General features: G+C 49.4%; 2 protein-coding genes across 2 annotated transcripts in view; one reads left to right on the forward strand and one right to left on the reverse strand.

Moving 5' to 3' along the window:
* The window catches only part of LOC149349716 (ribonuclease H2 subunit A), a 38,867-nt gene extending 30,428 nt beyond the window's left edge, over positions 1 to 8,439 (reverse strand). The window contains exons 1-3 of the mRNA XM_089578747.1: positions 8,242 to 8,439; positions 3,815 to 3,886; positions 3,623 to 3,749 (exon numbers count right to left, since the gene is read on the reverse strand). Coding sequence (XP_089434873.1) covers positions 3,623 to 3,749; positions 3,815 to 3,886; positions 8,242 to 8,368 — 326 coding nt within the window. The 5' untranslated portion in view covers positions 8,369 to 8,439. The remainder of the gene's footprint in view (positions 1 to 3,622; positions 3,750 to 3,814; positions 3,887 to 8,241) is intronic.
* A 312-nt stretch (positions 8,440 to 8,751) lies between these two features.
* The window catches only part of LOC149349717 (lateral signaling target protein 2 homolog), a 50,954-nt gene continuing 37,674 nt past the window's right edge, over positions 8,752 to 22,031 (forward strand). The window contains exon 1 of the mRNA XM_089578755.1: positions 8,752 to 8,981. Coding sequence (XP_089434881.1) covers positions 8,943 to 8,981 — 39 coding nt within the window. The 5' untranslated portion in view covers positions 8,752 to 8,942. The remainder of the gene's footprint in view (positions 8,982 to 22,031) is intronic.

Here is a 22,031-nt window from a genome sequence, read left to right on the forward strand (position 1 = left end):
ATGCTCCTCGCAGATAACCTTGCCACCATCAAGCTGGTTTAGGCACATGATATAATTAATCGCCAAGGAAGTGCTCACAGTAGTAGGTGGTCAGTCGGCCTCCTCGTCATCGTCCTCATCAAATTCCTGGCTTTTATTTTCAACAGACTTTTATTTTCGTCAGTGTATGGCTTTGCAATGTCACCGTCATCATCCGCACTAACAAAGTCATCCCAGGCGACATAAGGTTGGGCCAGCTACGCATAGATGACGCACTGCCACAAATCCACGTGCACCCAATAACGTGGTGCTCGGCAACGTCCTCCATCATTCCAAGGTCCCTAAACGCCCCCTGATGGAAGCAATTCTTGATGCATTCCGCAGTTAATTCCATCCACGAGACCTCTACATTTCATGGCAGGGAGCAGTGAAATTCAAACTGGGTCATCGCAGCACCTGGTCGGTCAACTCCCTTCAGTATGAACTGTGACGCGCCGACAGGACACCTTGAGCACATGAGTTAAGCCCATGCAAAGCGGCTGCTCTTGCTTGTGTTCGGTGCAGTGCGGTCACCGCACTGAGAGAAGGCAGCATGTTGTGCACCACATGGTTGACGAGCACAAGTAAGACCTTCCTATTTTTTTATTTTTTGCCACATCACGGTCGAACTCAACAAGCTACTCAGCGAACAAGTCGCCTCCCATCCCCATGTCCCCTCTAAACTTATGCCTAGTGACACACACATCGAATAAAAAAAAGAAAAGCCGTGCATCCTTCAGGTCTTTATGTCATGCATGTAGAATACGACAACACAGCTAGAGAACGCAGACACCCAAGCATGTTGCCATAACTAGTGAGGCACTACAGATGGTGCTTCAGGTTTTTGAGGACCAAGGCGACTGACATAACGCACTTCAGGCAATTCCACTTTTGTTCACATTGAATAATACAGTAGAACGTCGACGATATGGACAAGTTTGATCCGAATTTCAGGAAAATACAAATTTGTAAAGTTCTCCAGCCAAAGTGCATTGTGTATAAAGAGGAAAATTTCGGATATTCAGAACACTCTCCCATGCCACTATGATGATACAAACGCACGAGGCACGACCGCACCATGGAGCATTAAGTGCTGCCCATACGTCGCCGGCTCCGAGTGGAGGGCTCTGGATAATTTCGACCACCTAGGGCTCTTTACCATGTACAGACATCACACAGTACACAAGCCTCTAGCATTTTGCCTCCATTGAAATGCGACCACCACAGCCGGGATCGCACCCGCGCCTTTCGTGACAACAGCTGAGCACCATAGCCATTGAGCCACCATGGCGACTCCGCTATCCCTAGTCACTCTATACATGCAGGGCACACTGAGCATGGGCATGTGGCCCGCACATCCCCACCGTTGCGATCGCCAGTTGCACTGTACACACCACGAACAGCGAGCTGTGACTGCACGGCCGTAAATAAATCCCATCAATAGTAAACACATCTACGCGAATTCATTTCCCATGCTTCTGCACATGAGTTTCATTAGTTTTGGATGATACAAATTTTTTCGCTCCCCCGTGAGGTTCATATCAGCGAGCTTCTAATGCAATGCTCCTCGATATACATGACCACAAACCCCCATACCAACTTCTTTTTGCAATAAATATGGCCTGGTTTTATTTATTACGCAACAGCATATACAGCTAGTTCGGTCGAAAAGCTGTCGGCATAGTAGTTGTAGTTGTTGGCACCCCATGTTGGAAAAAATCGTATCATGCCAACAGTTTGCTGCAGAATGTTTTGGATGGTGTCATACGATTCAGTGTTTCATGCAGCTAAACTGACTAGTTAAGTTAGAGCCTAGCTTGCGGCAGGAATTCAAACCGGCGACCTATAATCGAGGGCTGCGGGTGTCCACCGAGATATGCGAGACAGTTACTGTGTAATTTCCTTTCCTCAAATTCAATTTTCTTCCATACGGCCCCGCTTTCTCTCTTTCTTCTTTCACTTCCACCTTCCTCCCTTCCCTTACGGTGCGGTTCGGGTGTCCACAGAGATGTGAGACAATTACTGCGCTATTTCCTTTCCTCAAAAATGTGTTGCATTCAAAGGTGTTTCCAGCGGGCAAGCCGCCACGCCGAACGGGCGATGGCGTTCTGCGGACTCCCTGGCAGCGCTCCAACACACTGCTGTGTTCCACTCCTGAAGGCGAAGCTTAAGCGTCCTCCCATTTTTAATTTTATTTTAAGCATACTGTGCTAGGCTCTTAACAAGCTGTTCTTGGGTATTCATTTCTTTGAACGACCGACTTTATGGACACTTTATCAGGGACATAAGTGTCTATATTAATGGGGCACTGCTGTATTCCAATTATTCTAACTTTCCCATAAGGCCAATAAAGCTAGTTTTACGTCGATTATTGAATTCCTGCCATATATTTTAAGCTTTGAGAGGCATAGTTAGCGCTTGGAGCATTAAAACTCAAGGACTATTTTGGCACTGCTTTTGGTCAGAAGCATCGGCTGTTCAGGAGTTAAAGCAGTGGACAGAATTTATTCCATTGAATTCCACACACTTGTAGTATGTCCTGAGAGTTAAGTGGAGTGCTTCTTGCCTGACTTTTAATTCATGATATACCCATGTCACTGTGCATGTCTACAACAAACGTTACCTGGCCACTCATCCTCTCATTTTGCCCCTTATGTTTGCACCTCAAGTTTCACACAACAGCACATCACGAAATGAAATCAAGGCAACCTCTCCTCCCATAGAACTTCACTGTCATTACAAGCGCATACAATCTGCATGGCCTTGCATCCAGCATCGCTAAAGAAAGAAACTGGCTGCCACGCCAACATCTCGAGTCCCTCACAATACAAACAGAAAAAAAGTGCTTAATCACAAAGACTAATCGCCCACCTAGGTAAAGATGACTGGGACAATTGCTGAAACACACATAAGCTGTTTTTTGGGGGCTTTCTTTTGAGTGAACAAGACTGCCCAAACCTGTGGTCAGCACTTCCATTTTCCTCTTGGTTTGGTTTGGTTTATGGGTGTTCAATGTCCCAAAGCGACTCAGAATATGAGAGATGCTGTGGTGAAGGGCCCCGGAAATTCGACCATCTATGGTTCTTTAACATGCACTGACAATGTAGAGTACGCGGGCCTCTAAAATTTTGCCTCCATCGAAATTCAACCGCCACGGCTGGGATCGAACCCGCGTCTCTGGGGTCAGCAGCTGAATGCCATAGCCACTCAGCCACCACGGCGGCCCTCTTTTCTTTTGGCATGAGAGCAAATGCGGGTTGAGAATAGCTGAAATTAGAAAGGAGGATGGGCAGAATGTGTACTGTAAAGAATTGATAACCAGAGGTCTCCTTACTTATATTATGCAAGTGGATACCAAGGGAAGGAAAATGGAACTGAGTGCAGCCGACAGTCAGATGAAGTGACGAGATTAGAAAATTGGACTCAAATAGGCTGATATGATGATGAAATCTGACTAACTACAAATAAAACTTTGTAAATAAGGCTTGACTATGCCAAACTGCTAGATATAGTGAACGGACTTACTTACACCTTATAGTTTGCTACAAGCTGGTTTTATTGTACATGCAGAGATAGTCACAGCAGTATACAACTGAATACTCACACATGAAGCATGAGTTCGCTGATGACCACAGGAGATATAAGTTCCACCATAAAGCCAAGGAATGAAGAGTTCTTCTCTATAACACTTAGTAGCTCTTCTCTCTTCTCTTCAGTGAGGGTTTTGGAGTCTGGGGGTACAAAAGAAAAAGAATTACCCTTTGACATTCGACAGCATGTTCTGAGGTGTGCTTACCTGCAAATCCAAGCTCTTTTAGCTGATCTTTTGCTGAAAGTGGGCAGTAGGCAATCCCATAGACCATAGGGCCTGCAATAGGCAGAATAGTAGGAAATAAAAATGTGTCTCCTTTTTTACTATTGGTGCCTTCCTTTCATAATAACCTCAAGACTGAAGACTTGAACCCCTAACCCTTTCGTAAAACTAGGGCTTGAAGCATCCTTTTTCAGAAATAAATTTACGAAGCAATGTAGCAGGATAATATTTGACATAAGTTTATCTTAATAGAAACACGAACAAAAACTGCAAATTGTGAATTGCAGAGTTTAACGTTCCGAAGTGACACATGGCCTATGAGGAAAGCTGTAATGGAAGGCTCCGGACTTATTTAGTATCATGTTTTCTTCTTTCAAACCATGCGTTAGCCATTAAAATATGTGGTTGACGATGTGGTATTCAGCTACAACCACAAAATAATTTATAATTTAATTTCTTCTTGATGCTTCCTTCAGTTTTCGTTTCGTCAACCAAACGATGGCTGTGACATTAGTTGGTGTTTAAATCACATGAGCCGCAAAAACATAGTTTTAACTCATTACAACACTTAAGCCACCCTGGTTCAAGAGCTGGAATGACAATAAACGTATCAGCAGTTACATTACCGTTTGTTTCATGACTCACATACCTGAACACCAACTACACGTCATAGCCATCATTCGGCTTATGAAAATAAAACAGCATCAAGAAGAAATTCAATCATAAATTATTTAGCGACTGTAGACGAATACCATACAGTGATCCATATCCTAGTCACTTCTAACGCATCATTCGAAAGAAGAAAACATGCAAGCAAGAATTTGGTGTCTACAGTCCCTTAATGTGCGCTGACATCACACAGCGTACAGCCATTTTCGTATTTTATTTCCATCGAAATACAGCTGCCGCGGCTGGAATTGAACCAGCTGTTTTGGAATCAGCAGCCGAACGCCAAAGCCACTGAGCCACCGCAGTGGTACAACTAAAAATATTTCAAAAATGAGAAGAAAATGACCATCTATTGCAAAATGGACATTATAAAGCAAAGGAATATAACAAAACTTGTGCATCGATGTAAACCCTTCTTTTTTACTGATAGTGCCGTTTCTTTGTTCACCTCTGATGCGTTCCTACTCCTCTCAGCAAAGACCGTTTGCTGGAAATATAGTGCTGGAACAGCACAAAGCCTGCAATAAGGCAGTCATGCATACATGCACTGTGTCTTAACGTCTTCATTCTGAAGATATGCATGTGGACATGCTGATAGACAAGAGCACAGAAACTGGTCAAAAATTGTGTTTCAGAAGCTCCTTAAGTAAGAAAACAGTGCGATAAACAGCAATATTTTTTTCCAGCGTTTGCAAATGGACTATTCACAAAAAATTAGTCCTGTGAACAATTCCAGCTGTCACAAAAGTGCAGTTCGGATATCCAGGTGTTGTGGCTAAAGGGGCAGATCTATGAGGGGTGGCGGAGGGGGCAGGGGGGCGGTCGCTCCCCCCAACCAAGAGAGAAATTTTACATCGGAGGACCATCTAAAAGAGTGAATCTTTACAGAGTACAGCAATGAAAGGCACATTGATGCACTGGCCTGCATGCGAGTGTAGGATAGCAGCTGCCTAACCTACAATTTCCTTTGCCACATTTCGTTACTTTCTTCGAATTTCTGTACCAGTAATACATCTATTTGGGTCTGGGTAATAAGTCTACTCTGACATCAGCTGCGATCTGTCCCTCCTTCACGTCAACATGCAGACATATAGCCTAGCATTCAATAAGCCATTCATAGTAGCTGTCTTGAATAGGCAGTTAATGTTGAGGTCATCTGGCTGCAAGTGACCTATATAGCTATCTGTGATGATGAATTAGTTTAATGTTGCTGGTACCCCCCAGAGTTTTCTGCTATCTAACAAAACTTAGTGTCCGTGAATCGTTTTAAAATATCAGGAACAGATCATGAAAAATTGAGCTCTGAATAAAAGGTCTGTTCAAAATGCACTGATCAAGAGTTAATATTTTCACCAAACACAACACGATCACCACTGCAGGTGCTACACTAGCTATCCATTGCATGCGCTGAAGAACACAATGAATGAAACTTTTTTTAAGACAAGTTAATCATAGCACAGTGCCCAGCAAGTGCCCATAGATCATACACCCACAACGGTTGCTTCCGTGCTTTTTGAAAAAAACAAAAAAACAATTCAGGTGCACTAAACTCTAGAAGGATGGCAGATTGGACGAGTTGGTGTTCCATGGTGACAAGAAAATTCAAACAACGCTAGACAACTGGACCAGATAGATGGTCTCCTCCTCTTTCTGGTCCAGTTGTCTGGCGCTGTTTGAATTTTCTCGGCACTAAACTGCCAGTGGTAGCACCAGGGCAGCTCAAAACTATTTTTTTTTCATCCTACTTGAAGCGCTACTTTTTTTTTTGTCTTTCCCTGTGAAAAAAAGGCAAGACTGTTAGTAGTCAAGTGCATGAAATAAAAGGACGACACATTGTTGCCCAAAACTAGGTCACTATGGCACATGAAGATTCCACATATTTTTGTACAGCTAAGAGTCCCACGAAGGCCTGAAATATTTTTAAGAGCAAAGTGTCTGGCACTGCACTCAGAATGAACAACATAGCTGCTGCTAGAGTTCTATCCAGATACAGTATTTAATGGCACTACAGTTCAGTCCATACTGGACCCATTTCTTTTGACATGTGCCCCTTTAAGAGGGTACTAAATAGCACAAGGTTTTCGAAGAGACTAGTATCAGTACGTATTGTCTCAAGGCGTACAAAGTTTTTGCTGCATGGTATCGTTTTCATAACCACAACAACCTGAATGGTTAGGTTAGGCTCAGTTCATTTTCACAGAACTCAGGTGGCAGTTATTGCTCCGTCTTCACATAATTTCAAGAGCGACTGATTTTTTTCAAGCCTGTGTAGTGTCATGCTCTGACAGAAATTAGTGTGAATGTTCTGTCCAGAAGTACCCGCACATACATCAAGACTTCCTATATGCACTGTTTTGTTGTGTCGTTTTGTCGGAAGTGGTCAGATTAGGTTTGCTGTCCCTAGGGGACTTGCAGGGAGTCTGAAACACCTTCTGAGGAGAGCACATCAACTTGCTCAGTCACTGCGTTGTGTTGTCATGAACACCCGACTTCTACACGCAGCAGAGAAGCCACAATCACGCGCGAAAGTTGGCGAGCCCTTTCCGGCGACTTTTTCAAGCTCGCACCCTCCTCTGTCGCACCGCTCTTGCATATACCAGTTCAGAAGTGGCTATTGGTTAGATTCTTTCAGACGTCAGGCAGCTACCATGGCAGCGTTTAATAAGCGGCGTAGCTCCGGCTGGTCAAGAAGCTCCGCCCTGGTGGTGGGGCCGGCGGAGCAGCGCCGAACTTTCAGAGTGCAAGAAGTGACGAGAGGAGAGGGAAAGGCGCGAAGACGCTGCAATTCAAATTCTGACTACAGATAAGTCAGCTTCTACAAAGCGCATCAAAAAAATTCTTGCTGGAGGATATTCGTGAAGCGGAGTCCTTTAACATCACAGACATACCGCAACTTCACTAGAGCACCTTTCAGAGCCCTTTCAAGTGACATTTATTGTTTCGTCTGGACGCAATTGAGAACGATTTTTGTTACGCCTGAATGAAACTATTACTTTGATTCAACACCCATGCCGTATGACCCATACCTGCGCTGCCAGCTCATAACACGGTCATAACCCCAGTGAGTACTGGTGAGAGCAAGTCGCCGATGCAGTGAAATCAATTCGCGCGATATGCGCACTAAAGACTTGCGTGGACAGCGCTCTTCTCGCCAGAGTGGCACATTTGGTTACAGATGCCTGTACAGTCATGAAATTTATGAGCGTGAACACCGAAGCGCGTGGCAGATAGCCTCGAACCCTACTTGTGGCGATACGCGGCGGCTGCTTTCCGAAATGCGGTGGAAAGGGTTACACCGCCTTGCCTGCTTTCGACAAGCGGAAGAATACGCTTCCCTTTCCACTTTGTTTATGAAAGCGGCCGCCGCGTATCGCCACAAGTAGGGTTCGAGGCTATCAGGCACGCGCTCCCGTGTTCACGCTCATAAATTTTATGACTGTACAAACGCTGCTTCACCCAGCAACGCTTCGTGAAAGCAAGTTTCACCGGCGTCATTCCCTAGCTACAATCTGCGTTCTTTGGGCTTGACATTGTTTCAAAGGGGCATCAATACTGGGCGCTCAAAGAGAGCTCTTGCACCTATCGATCCAATGCTAGATTCCATTCGGCTAATAACTCGTCAAAGTGCGGGCCAAAACGGCGACTTCAAGCAAGGTACTTTTTCTTTATTTCTGCACACAATGACTACGCTGATGTGAGCAAGCAAAGAAGCAAAAAGTAAGGAGTTGGAACACAAATACCCAAAACTGGTCCTCTTCCTGCTTCGTCCACCCCTAGAATACAAGGCTCAGCTTTTGTAATATCGGGGACGATCGACTTAACTAATGCATTCTGCTTATTATTCTTATTAAACGAATCCAAATCCATATTGCAGTACAATTGTGCAGCAACACAACGAAGTACCAAGCACTGCAGCTGCCTGCTAACTTTTGGCGCCTTTCAAACAAGAATTGGATTGGATTGGATTGCTTGTCGTGCATGATCCTACTAGAAAAAAAAATCTGATATATATTACTGTATCTCATTCAGGATTTTGGTCTGGGCTAGTTCAAAGCAGCGTGCTTCTTTCACAAATTATGCAAGTTTGATCATCAGGAATAATGCATTTAAGAAGTTCTCGCTTTTTTTTTTTATAGATCCTTCTTTTATTTTTATGACGCTTTATGTACGTCATCGTTGCGCACATCCGCCTTAACGGACCCGGAAGTTTTGCGGCAAAGCGTATCGCGCATGCGTCACTTTCTCTCTCGCATCCCTCGAGCTGCTCGAGCTGCGCAAGCTGTGCGGGGGTTTGTCTGGTGCAGGCAGTGCGGGCGTACCCGTAGCTCGCGACGATTTCGAACCGGTTCAGCGGTTGCTGTTGGCTGTGTTAATAGCTATTATGATTTCCTCAACACTGGCGGACTGAGTAAAGGTGGATCAACAAAGCACGTCGAGCCTCATGATGAACTCCCTGAGGAAATGGTTCTACAGACCAAAGGTGAGCGCTTAGGCTTAATTCTTGATGGGCTTTATCGTCTGCAGTTGCGTTCCAGCCGCATCTTTCTCTCATGATCTTGCAAGCATTATGCGTCGTTGCTTTTCTGAATGTTATAGTACTGCTGAACTGCATTGGAATGCGGCATTTACTGCAGCTGCAATGGAACACGCTTAACTTATTTCTGAAATTCTAACTCGTCGTCTTCAGTTCTGCAGGCGCGCTCGGTCGTCGGCTGGCGCGCGGCATTTGTTTGCTCCTGCGGTTTCATCCGCAGGGCTTGGTCGCACTGCTCGTTAGGAAGCGGCATGAATAATTTGACCCCGCACGAGCGCATCACATCTGCTTTAGCACTATTAGTGCGACTATTGTTTGTCAGCCGCATCGAATGCGTCATCCACACTCAGCTTTCGCAATCTCTTCGGCAAGGATCATGTTCGAATCGCTGGGCCGTGATATCCGGAAAATGTAGGTAGTTTTCGGCCTCGGCCTAAGTGATGTGCCAATGCAGGATGTGCAGCAGCCCAATTCTCAGCTGCTCATTATCACTCGTGGTTGAGCATTATGTTTGCCAGTTCGTGCTGCTTGTGAGGGCCGCAGTCCGGTGCTTGTAGGAACTTCTCCGCGCGAAAGCACTTGAGTAATGTCTGCTATTGTGGCTATTTGTTACTGGAACAGCGTTATCGAACATCCAGTTGAGTGAAGGTCTTTTTTGTATGGAATTTGTTACTTCATTAGTCGCAGTCGCGTTAATGGCCTCTGCTAGCTAAACTGCGTACGCATTTTGACAGATGAACTGTTCTGACCTGATACTCGAGCTGAAACGATGATTTTCAAGACATGTTCCACATCTAACGGGTTGTTCTTTCTTAGTTATTGATGCGCTCACGTACATTTGAGAGAAGAATGCTTGACATGGCAGTTTGAATCCTGCCGATTTGTCATCGTGAGCGACCGTTGGTTTCCATCGCTTACTTTTTCTCTTTTCCTCGTGTCGTGATTTTTACTTTTTTTCTCGTTTTCGCTGTGATGCTAGGAACTCTGTCTCTGCAGTTATATTTAACTGTATTGGCCGAGTTCGCTGAACGATGGTCTGAAGCGCGCATTGTGTGCAAAGCCATCAGTTTCTCGCCGCCGAAGTAATCATCATATCCTGCCGCTGTGGCGGCATCTCGAGTCGAGCGAAACGCGCGGCGACAAAACGAGCTGGCCGTCGTCTTCCGTGTTTTTGAGGAAGTGGTCGCGAGGAAGCTGCCGCGGTCGGTGAGTGCGATCCGTCCCCTGTGTGCAAGCTTACAGTTGACTATCGTCCCTTCTTTTTTTTTTTTTTCATCTCTAGTTCTACTGCTATGCCACGGTCATTCATCGCCTTTCATCGCAGGTCGAATCGCTGGTTGGTGCAGCTTCTGTTCCCTAGGATACTGCCGTCGCTGTCGTCTGGTCGGACGCCGTTTTGCTCCTCGAAAGGAACACTTGCTCCCCAAAGGAGCAAAGGCCTCGACTATTCGGCCTGCTGTACTTGGTTCAGACGGTTCTTTTGAGCTGACCGCTCGTAAATTTTCGTCTGGAGCGTTGGTAGCAGGCCGCCGCGTTGTGTGTGACATTTATGACGCATTAGTGCCCTACTATTGCCGCACGAAGGCGCGCTCGACGCTTGCGTACCGGCCGTGAGGAACCCAGCCAGTACCAGCAGGGTCGTGTAAAAACGATGCCGCCCGACCCTGCTGCGAACGTGCCGTTGAAAGGAGCCTCATTTAGTCGTGCACCTGCAGGCAGACAATTCAGCTTCCTCGTGCAGAGTATCGATGGCCCGCACAGCTATTTGCGAAACTTTCGCCGGCCGACGAGGGGTGTTAGGTTTCAAGAATGAAAGAAAAAAAAATTCTTGGGACTGGAACTGCTTGCGCGTACAGTCGCCGGACGCTTTCGCTTTCTCTCGGGGACGATCGTGTGTCCACGGTGCCAAAAATCCCTGTTTGTGCTTCGCACCATGCGCGTGAGACCTCACACGCTGTATTGGTGGGCGAGTGCATTTCAGGGACACCCCTAAGTTTGTTTGTACGGCGACGGTCTGAACATCGCCCTTGTTGTCAAAACACGTTCTTGCCGTCGTGCGCTGTCAGCTAAGTGCGCGAGGCATGCATTCGCTGTTCTAAGCCACCACCTCTCGGTGGCTCGGGCTACCACAACACTTCGGGGTGCATAGCTGCTCCCGCGCGCAAGGGCGTTTGGCGCAGTCTGGATCCTCTGCCAGCGCGGGCCGTCCTTTATGCATGCAGAGTTTGGTTTGCTGAACATAGGCCGATAGTCGCGGCCTTACTTGTGCTTCGGCTTTTGACCTGGTTTCTTGTTCTTTTTTACCGTTACCGTGTCACTTCCATCGTTTTACCTCTTCCACTTGAACGGGTGGAGAGTAGAAGGTGAAACTCCTGTTTTCCGTAGGCAAGAACGCGACTCCAGATTTTTAAATTTCTTGCATCAGCTTTGTTGCCTGGATTTAGAGTGCTTGGTCTGTTGGTAAGTCTATACCAAAATGCAAAACCTAGGTACCGATAACGGCGACTGCAGCCGTTGCCAAAAATATACAGGCCGCTTGGAGGCAGTGAGGCTCGTTCTGCAACGCCAGAGTTCCGTACTCACGAGGCCGTAGGGAACTTTCGTCGCTGCCCCTCCTGCGCTGAAGAGCTCGGGGCGCGAAAGCGGGTGCTGCGGGAGTCCCGCTTGCTAGGCAGCAACAAATCCGGCGGCCTTGCATTTCTTACAACGTCTGTGCAGTGCATTCGCGTTCTTGCAGCTCTCGCCAGTTCTTTAAGCCGTCGGGGGGGGGGAGTCAAGGTTGCATCTTGTCTTCCCGTCAAACTTTCCTACCACTGCGAGTTGACCCGTTGTCGCAGTGCCTTTCTTTTTTGCAAACAGCGGCGTCATCGGTAATTCTGTTATCTTCCGTTGATCTCCGCGCCAGTCTAAGCGGGGTTCTCCGAGCCTGTTGACTACTCTGGTGTGTGCAGATTGCGCATCAGATCCCCAGCAAGAGCAAGGCTGTCTGATGGGGCGGCGACTGCCCCCTCGAGCGCACAGTACACCCCCTCCTTTCGCCGCTCGCTAGACGGCTTGCTACCCAGCACGATGAGTGCACGCAAGGGGAAGTTCCCGTGCGATGAGATACCGCGAAGGCGCCACCGACACTGCCAGCGTTCCGAGAACGTTCTCGTTTCGCCGCGACGCACCCGGGAGCTGCTTCTGGTCTGGCTCGCCCGAGAGCCGCAAAGCCGCCACGCACGTCTACAGGGCGCAGTGACGGCATTGCTATTTCTGACGAGTGGAAGTGATCGAATTAATTTCCCGCTGGCGGTAGCACATCTCGGCTTTGCGTTCTTGTCTAATGTTTCTCGCCGCTTGGCCACCTTGTTCAGGGCCGCACCGTTTTGTCGCCAGCGTCGATATGTTATGACACGTGAGGTGTACTGGCGCTCGCACACTAGTCAAACACAAATGACGGACATCGTGGCTTAGACTGATGCCAGCGCCACGAAGCGTTAGTCGCCGGTTGCGAGATCATGCACTCAGTATGTTTGCGGCGGCTGACGGTAGCTGGGGCCCAGTTCGATTTGGCTGTTTTTTCGCCTGGGCCACATCGCCGCGTAGACAGCCCGTCTTTCCGCGTTTCGCTTTTTTCATCTCATAAGCGCAGCGCAGTGCTCATAACATTTATTTTGTTAAACCGACAGCCTTGGGACCAAACGAGAAAGGCGCGTGAGCTTCGGCAACTTCGCGCGCAGTGTTGGGTTCCCGCGCGAGGCTGCAACCGCGAGCGAAACGCGGAAAAACGCCCCTTTCACGAACACGCTTTCTATGCGGCGCGGGCGCATGCGAAAAAGCAGTCAAGTCGAACTGCACACCAACTATCGTCAGCCACCATAAACATACTGAGAGCATGGCCACTGGTCAAGCGAACAGCGGCTAACGTTTCGTGGCGCTGGCGTCAGCCACGCTGTCCGTCATTCGCGTTAAGTGTGCGGGCGGCTGTACACAGCTGCTCGTGGGGGCCACTGGTCAAGCGAACAGCCCACTGAAAGAGTTCCTCTCAGTCCGGACGCGCAACCTGGAAAGGAAATGCTGACTGCGTACACGCAGTTCCTGGACCCATGCTGACGCTGTGGGCGCTTTCGCGCTGCCTCCCTCCCGTTCCCAACTGCGTGTATGCTCTTCCTGCCAACGTCCTTTTGCAGCTTACCGTGTAACTCGCTCGCGAAATGAAACATGCAACAGCGAATAGCACCAACCAAGTGCAGCCCGGAACGGACGGTGGGTTTCGTGCTGGTTTGGGGCATAGTTAATGTCCTGTGCTTTTTTGTTAGACTCGAGTGCTGTGAAGAGGCAGTCACAAGCGTCCCAGTTAACGCAGTGCATTGCTGCTGGTCGTTACTTTCAGACGTCCCGTCCGCACTTCTCCGCGGCCTGTCGGATACAGCAGCTACGCGGTTGAATGTTAGAGATAAGGTTTGTGGCTTTCCCAGTCTCGAAAAAAAAAAAGGAAAGTAATCGAAACCTGGGTAGTTTAAGGCCGCATAGCTGATCTTCGCATTCGTGTCTTTTGACATTCTGTTTGAAAGTTTGATAACCGCATGTTTTGTGCCCGGGGTAAATGCTGAGGAAGGAGATATTGAAATTTCATTACTACTGAGACGTCCTGTTGAAGGCCTGCGAAATGCACGGTTGAATGTTAGGCAATTGAGCAGCAGTGCTCGGCAATATAAACACTAGCTGTGAGCGTGTGCGTAAGGATGTCGCTTTGCGCACGCGTGAGGGGGCATTCCGTTCGAGCAGCTCCGCTGCGAAGGCGCCTAGCGAACTGCAATTTCTCTCCGTCAAGACAATGCAAAACAAAGAGCGCGCAGGCCCGCGATGGAAGGCAGTGGCTGGGATGACACGGTTGGGCGTGTTGACGAATACGAGGGGTGTGCAGCGAAATGGCGAGGAGGTACGGCTCGCAGGTTCTTTGGGAACTCGATTTCCAAACGTTGTGCACATATGTGTACATAAACGTCTAAAGCACGCACAAGCATGCAAGTTTTTGTATGAGCACTACACCGGTTGTTAGGAATGGAGCTGGTAGGTACTAATTCAGGCCTTAAAGCAAAGCAATAATTTTTCATCAAATGAGCGCCACTTTGTTTCAGGTTTTCAGCCCCTACTGAGTCCGATGCGCGTGTGGAAGCTATCTGCTAATCTCTAAATTCCGCAGAATAAAAGAAAAAATATATCAGGAAGCAAAACTACCAGTGTTGCTCGGTTTCCAAGAGTTGTCTGTGAAAGGGCAATTCCGGATTTTCAAAATTTTTAGTCCAGGACCGCGTAATAGTTCTTGAGTTCCCTCTGCTCTTTGCAGTGAATCGTTTCTGAAACAATCGCACAGTACACGGGCCTCGAATTTCTCCTCCAAAGAAATTCAACCGCCGCGGCCGGGATCGAACCCCAAAAGACGCGTGTTCGATCCTGGCCGCGGCGGTTGAATTTCTTTGGAGGAGAAATTCGAGGCCCGTGTACTGTGCGATGTCAGTGCACGTTAAAGAACCCCAGGTGGTCGAAATTTCCGGAGCCCTCCACTACGGCGTCTCTCATAACCTTAGTCGCTTTGGGACGTTAAACCCCATAAACCAAACCAAATACGTCGAACACGAATAATTTGTTGGTTTTTAAATTGAGTTTATTGGTACGGGAGCAATACGGCCACCATGCGTCGTACGCACGGCTGAATTTTTTATATTGCGACGGCGGAAACTTCCTGTTCTAGTAATGTTATCGAAAAAATAATTGTACATTGTTATGGCAGTAGAAAAGGAACCCGGCTGCTCGGCCAAAGACTGCGCTTTTCGTGACGTAGGCATGAGATCACAAACATTTGCAGAACTTTCATGCGCAGGTAGAGTGGCTAAATTGGAAACTGTAATCGATGACCCTATTCGTAAAATGGCGATAATGGTCGAAACAAGCCCGACATTTCTTCCTTCAGCAAGCGAAGAGCGTGTCGGAAACATGGGATGGTCGCTGAAAGACATTGAGACAGGAGATGGCCCCCAAGAGAGAAGCAAAAAGAAGGCCCCAGCAAACTGGGACATCCACGCTGAGCCAAGAGTGGATTGCTGCCCCGGCCGGAAGCTGCGGTTTCTTCCTGTCTCAGCCACCAGGAAAACGGGCGAAGCTCTGCCCAAAAGACTGAGACTGATACCAGCTGCTTGCGAGACGCCCAAGCGAACAGTCGGTCGTTCTCACCATTTTGTGTAGTTCTCAGCTAATTAAAGTCAGTACCACGGTATTTTAATTGACCCAAAACGAACGTAGTGGGCATCAACTGACGGGTAATGTCGCCCCGACTGAGATCACATTCGCGCAGAAACTAAACGCTGCATGGTTGCGGAATTTTTCATGAATAATTTGGACAGAGGTGTACACAAGCGCCGCGTAATAGTTTCAACGCTTTTTATTTTAATTTGCGCTGGCTTCTTGTTTTCGCTAACCAAAAATGTCTCAGTGGCTCTCACGTTCTGGCTGCTGATCCCAAGGTCGCGGGGTCGATCCCGGTTGCGGCGGCCGCATTTCGACGGAAGCGAAATACAAAAACGCCTGCGTACCGTGCGGTGTTTAAAGAGCCCCAGGTGGTCTAGATTAAGCCGGAGCCCTCCACTGAGGCGTCCCCACAGTCCATGTGTCGCTTCGGGACGTTGAACCCCGCAATTTACAATTTACCGAAATTCGCCTGCCCCATCGCTCGCTTCTCTCGCGTTTCGGATGCTCCACTTCGGATGTCTTTCGCGCATTAGTCGGCCGCTTCGGGTGTCTGCTGAAACCTAGTTCTCATTTATCTGTTTAAAATGGCGCAGTGTGACAGATCTTTCTGGCTGCAGGACGTAGCAAAATCTCTGTAAAGTTGCGCAGCAGACGCTCGAAAAAAAACAATGCCGTAGCCGCACTCGTTTCTTAGGTTGGAAGGATTAGAGGTGAGTGCGTAGTCAGTTTTTGACTTCTAGTTATCTTTATTGGGGAAACTATATGTCAGTAAGGCGCGGCGACTTGACCATCGAACTGCGCGCAGCCGTAGCGGACAAGCGTACTTTGCACCCGCACTAGTTGCTAAGCGGAGAGAGAGATACGGCCGCGTGGTTCTGCCCCCTCGTATCTCCGAGCAATTCTTTTGTCTTCCGTGCAAGTGAACGGGAGATGATTCAGCGCTTGTGCTTCCCGCGAATCGTCGCTACGCCGATGCCTTCTTTCCGTTCTCAGCGAACGTGAGTCGGGTCCGTGGCGATCGTCTCGCCTGCATCCTGCGTGCGCCGTCGGCACGCGATGGAATGGGCCCGTGCGTCATTTGGCGCTGCTCGTGGTCGAGAATCAGCAGCTGCCCTACGAAACAGCCTCGCACATTCCAGCGTGTCCCGCCTTGTTCCGCACCGCCCCGCATTTCGTGCACACGAAGTCATCAAGGCCCAACCGTGTATACTCTTCCTGTGTTCTCTGCGCGTTCGGATGAGCGCGTGGCAGGATTGCGGGGAAGCCGGATTTATTGCCGCAAAAAACGTCACTTTCCATGTAATGGAGCGAACGCGCTGCGTCTGGTCCGTTCTTTCCTCTTAGGCAATCCGTTCGTGAAATGTACATTTTGCTCTGTTGCCGAGCGAGAGAAGGACGTCGCTCCAGACGAGCTCGAAAAACCCGGTGTCGCTATGGGCGCGAAACCACGTATTTCGACGAAATTCAGCCTCTAAGCAGAAGCTAGGCTGCAAATTGCGAATCTGTCAGATAAACTGCGAAATGTTTGATTTATCGAGTGACGAGGTCGTCGCGTGCATTATGGCGACCGTAGTAAGGACAGCTTCCGCAAATTGAAATGATGCACGAGCTTCATAGGCGGCCGGTTTTTGACAGCTGTAGTCCTTGACTCGATAACAGCTATTACGAGACTAATCGTGGTCTCCCTCGACAGCGTCGCAGTCCTCGCTGCACTCTTGGTAACAGCGGCCAAGTTCCGCAGATGGGCCTTGGTGCACTTGCTGCTGTTGCACTTGCATGCAGCGACTCGTCAAGTTCGCTAAACAGGCACGTGGAAAGAAGGAGGTTACTGCTGCGCGTTACATGGCTGTGGTCGAAATTTCCGGAGCCCTCCACTACGGCGTCTCTCATAGCCTTAGTCGCTTTGGGACGTTAAACCCCATAAACCAAACCAAACCTTTACGTCGGCATGAATGTCACAGAATTCCGTAAAAGATGGGAGACTGCCAATTACGCTTACTGTTACCGACTTCACGACTTGATCGCAGGGCTGTTAGCGCGAAAATCGTCATCGCTGTGCTCGGCACCGTCAGCCCGTAGCGACCCGATCATACACACGCTTGCGTTTGCACATGCATAGGGATGGCCTCCGGTGGTTTAAATTTTCGGGTGCCTCGCAACCCAAACGTGGCGCGGTCAGCAGTATAGAACACGAGCGCGGCGAACACTTTGCCCGCTTGTGTTGTGCGTGGCCCGCTGCACAAAAAAAAAAAAAAAGCAGAGGAATGTGCCGTGCAGTAGACTGCTCTTCTCGAGCGTAGGCAAGCCTACCGTAAACGAGACCACCCGTGTCGTGGTGATTGCCCGTTTTTCGCAGAAAGCGAAGGCCTGCCGGACCCGTTGGGAGGAAGGCGTGTTGTGAGATAGGACGGGGAGTTTTGCAAAACCATTCCGTATTGGCTGCAAGGGCACGAAGTGGATCAGGCGTTTTCTCTTTGCCTGAAAGGGAAGCGGGCAGTGCGGCACGATTTCGAGTCTGACAGCCTTGTAATGAGCCCCCCTTTCGGCTTTCCGCGTGGCCTCGTTCGTCGCACTGTACTATTTCGAGTGTACACTTCCGGGGAGCTGGGGGGGGGGGGGGGTGGGGGGGGTGCCCCTTTGAACCGCTGAACGGGACCGGTCGCGTCGGTGCACGCAGTGATCGGGCCGCCTTTGTAGCAGGAGCGCCTCCCGGCTACAGTGCACTGTATCCCGGCGTCGTCTGGCCTGCTCACGTGACGCCGTGTGCACGTACGGCTAGCACCGTTGCGGGAAAGACGAGCTCTTGACTTTGGTAAGAAAGCGTCCGCTGCATTGGTGCTGTCGTGACTGCGTTGTGGGGGGAGTCGTCGCGTTTGTCTGCTTCTTTGTTCTCCCCTTTTTCGAGTCTGAAAATGCCAAGAATCGACCTTTTGAAGGCAGTCTGTGAGCTCGAATTTCTGTTGGAAAAACGCAGCCCTTTGAGCGCCGCTTTCTAGTGAAGACGGCCGTGTAGGTCGCCGAGGACGTTCTTTATCGCTAGCTACAGTGACATTGGAGACACGTGGGTTGGAACGCCGTTCGATGGCTCCGCGGGAGGTGTTGGTTGCCTTCTCGTTTCTCCATTACTTTGTGAAAAAGATCTGGATAGTCCGCACTGATTTGAGAGTCCGTTGGACCAGTGGCCCTTAGGCACACGACAGTGTGTGCTTTGGTTTTGCTCACCCGCTTCAGACTGGTTGGTTTTTTTTTTTCGTTACCATTGCCTGCATTGGTTAATGAGATGTATCGCTGGCGAACGTGGCCGCGAGCGTGAACCACGATAGTTTCCAAACTGCATGGACGGCTTTGGAACAGAGTTTTTCGCGGAGCAGTCAGAGTCCGCAAGGACAACCCAGGTCCGTTACAGGTTAGTGGCTTCCGCCAGGAAACTTGAAATGGAGCTGGGTTGACTCGGAGCTGGGTTGACTCCGGAAATGGAGCTGGGTTGACTCGCAATGCAGGATAGATAGCGCCAGTAGAGCGTCTCAAGCTGAATCACTGAGAGAGGACGTGGTTTCGTAGCGTTAATACGCATGCGCCAAGTGAGGCGTATGACTGCACCGCCCCAGTATCATCTGCATTGCATTGCATTTTTGTGCTGCTTGCATTCATTTCTTGCTTAGGACACGCTATTGTTTTGGCGCTTTTTTTCCCCCCTTTGGTTAGCATTGAACGTCTACTCGGCAGCGTCAGCTCAGTTCGGGGCGGAAGCTGGTGGCGTGCAAGTGCTGACGCGTGATACGACTTGCTTCCTCCGAGAAGGGCGCATTTGCGTAATCGAGCAGCTTTCCGCCCTTGAGAGGTAGCGCCGAAGGGAGCAGGTGACCCCGTGAGGCCGCGATGCTTCCGGTGACGTCAAACCCACACCTACCGTGTGCCCTTCGCACGCTGCCGATCCGGAAGTCGCTTTCGCAGCAGTGGAAATTTAATGAATATCTGCGTCTATCACTGGGTAGGGCGTCTTAGCGGAGAAAAGAAAGTCTTGCTGTTGTCAGCTTGGCCAAAGGACTGGCGCTTGTTTTTTCGCGAGGATCGTAAGTGGTACCTTAAGTCCGGGTGCATCTAAATATTCACGAAGCCCGCTAAAACTGCGCCTTTCGGCCACCGCCCAGCTGTAAAAGCGGTCTAGCGTGTAGGACGGCGTGAGGGGCTCTTGTCTTTTTTGCTCTCCGCCGGCTGGTATCAGGGTCTCCGCATTCCGGCCGGCCGGAGTGGCCCAGCGGGCGCCCGTCGCGAGAAGGAAGCCGGCGGCATTGAATTGGCCGGTCTTATAAGCGCGGCGGCGGATTGGGGTTTGTCTCTCCCCCCCCCCCCCCCCCCCCCCCCCCCCCGCACCGTCTCTGCGAAACAAGCGGCTTTTGCCCTCGGGCGCCATCGGCTGCAGCTAATCTGCCGACGGTAGCCCGCTCCAGCGTCCGATAGGCGGCTCTCGCAAGGTTGGTGTAAACAGGCCTCTGCACCGGTTCACGCATTTCGCCGCCGTCTCCTGTTTTGTCCGCACGGTCTCTTCTTCTATTCGTGGCACGTGCTTCTAGTCTCTCTCCCGGCTGCTGATTAAGCGCTGCCGGCGGGTGGTATTGGCATCTATCTGGGGAGTCGAACTAGGCGATTGTTTCGATTTGTCACTTGCAGCTAAGCGCGTTTTTGTGTACGCGGCGTGTGACGGTCATCGGACAAGTGCGCATCAGCTTCTTCTCCGCTCTTTCATTTTGAGTCGATGTGTGTACTGTGATCAGGGCAGCTGCTACCCTTGTTTTTCTCACCAAAGGCTCCGCCTAAGGCGCGGAGTCGACGCGTGCTAAGGCCGGAGGAGGGCTGACTCATATTGTTGTTGACCCGAGCTTCGGCATTAAGCCGCGCTTCGGGTTCAGCAGCCGTATGAAGGCTGCTTTACGTCAGGTTTTTGCATTGGTTCCGAGTCTCGGTGTGGAGCCACACGGCTCGTGTGTCGCAGTTGCTTTCCCTTGGTGCTTTAGAACTAAGCGGAATCGAGTACGTATGGACGCGTTACGGCAGTTCTCACGCCCGGCCCATTTTTTATTCGCTGCTGCTGGTGCTAATAAAAAAAAAAAAAGGAAACGAATTGGATGGCGGCGTTTTCTCGGGCCTTTAGTTCCGATGTTACGCCTCATGGAACTTAGCACACATTATCCTTTTTTTGTGAAGGTGTTAAAGTGAGTAAGGTTCCTTGTATAATACGTGCGTGGAATGCCGATTGCCAGCGTACGCGGTATTTCGAAAACGTCAGTATACTAGAGCGTTCAACATTTGTCGTCTGGATACCTTCCTGTTTTTAATTTTTTTTTAAACCTTGGCTTGCACTGTACACATTCACGTGGAATGCTATCGTAGACAAATAACTAAGCTGTAAAAAAGAACAACAGGAAGAACAAAAATTGCGAGCGCACTGATGCAACAGCTGTGTATACTGTAAGCTTCCTTTTGTAGGCGTCAGACCTTGTGCTTGTGAAGCTCGCATCGTTGTTCGGAGTTACCCCGAATAATCTTGCAGCAGATTACAGCATGCCGCCCATCAGGTTGTGCTGAGAAGAGGGCTGAGGTTTTTATTTGGTTGGGAGGAGGCTCAACATCCTTACCCAGCCGCGGATGGCTGCTGAGACTGCCTGACCTCCTCTAAAGCTTTTACTATTGGTTATTTATACAATTTCTTTCCTCTGTCATCACTAGGCAGTACATACCAATGTTATAGGCCCTCTACACCGACGATGTTTTTAATATTCCTATAAAACTCTGCATAAAACAATATCCTTATACCTTGAGCTTGGCGCATGATGGCCTTAGTGGCCTATGTGCCATAAAACTCAACAAACAACCATCAGGTTGTGTGGCCTGTGCTTCATTGTAGCACGCTTGACTAGGAGGTGTTTTCGTCAAATGTGTATCGCGAGTTTCGTATTCACCGGCGTGTGAACTGTGACGAGGGCTGGGAACGCCATTATAGGGTTGCAGCACTGACATTCAGGTCATATAAACTGGGTTTCCTAGTTTCCGCGGTTCGCTCTGTGGAATCTCAACGGCGGATGTTTTCCGCCGTGAGTGTCCCCAGCCTCCGTACTGCGATGTTTCCAGAAGGTTATTTCCAGCGGCACCCGCGATCCCCATTGCTTTCGCCGCATGGCGCAGCCATTTTACTTATTCCTGGAAGATGCTTACTTATTCCCCTGAACCGTTTTCTGCAAACTCCGTTAGTCATCGCGGACGTTATTTGGCGACACCTCATGGGTGCCGTTCTGTTTACCGTGGTACCTGCCCTGCGTGCCGATGCTACGGAAGCTAACTTTCGCGCGTAGTACGGTCGGTGGAACAAAACGGCCCTTTCACTTCTCTCTGTTGTGACTGTCAGGCGATGAGGAAGTGAACTCTCGACGAGCCAAGCATACGGGGAAGGATATTGACCGATGTTTTTTTTTTTTTCTAACGAACTGTCATCGGGGGCGCCGATATTTTTTCGCACTTGACTCGCGGGCCGGGTCAGTGGACAGCTGTGATTCACGATATCGGGAGCTGAACTTCGTACGCTAGCGAGCGTGGCCCGTCACTGTGCCGATGCTTCGTCGTTTGTGACAGCGCTTCGAATTGACAATATTTTTCTTGCCTCTCAACAAAGGCCTGGGCATGTCGTCATCTACCGGAAGCGCCTGTAATCGGATAAAACTCAAGAACGACTGTCGGTTGTAGCGTTGTTTTGACTGCGGCCTTTTTTTT

Source organism: Amblyomma mixtum, chromosome 3, assembly GCF_055824585.1.
Source record: "Amblyomma mixtum isolate Tamu chromosome 3, ASM5582458v1, whole genome shotgun sequence".
In the NCBI taxonomy this organism is placed as follows: Eukaryota; Metazoa; Arthropoda; class Arachnida; order Ixodida; family Ixodidae; genus Amblyomma; species Amblyomma mixtum.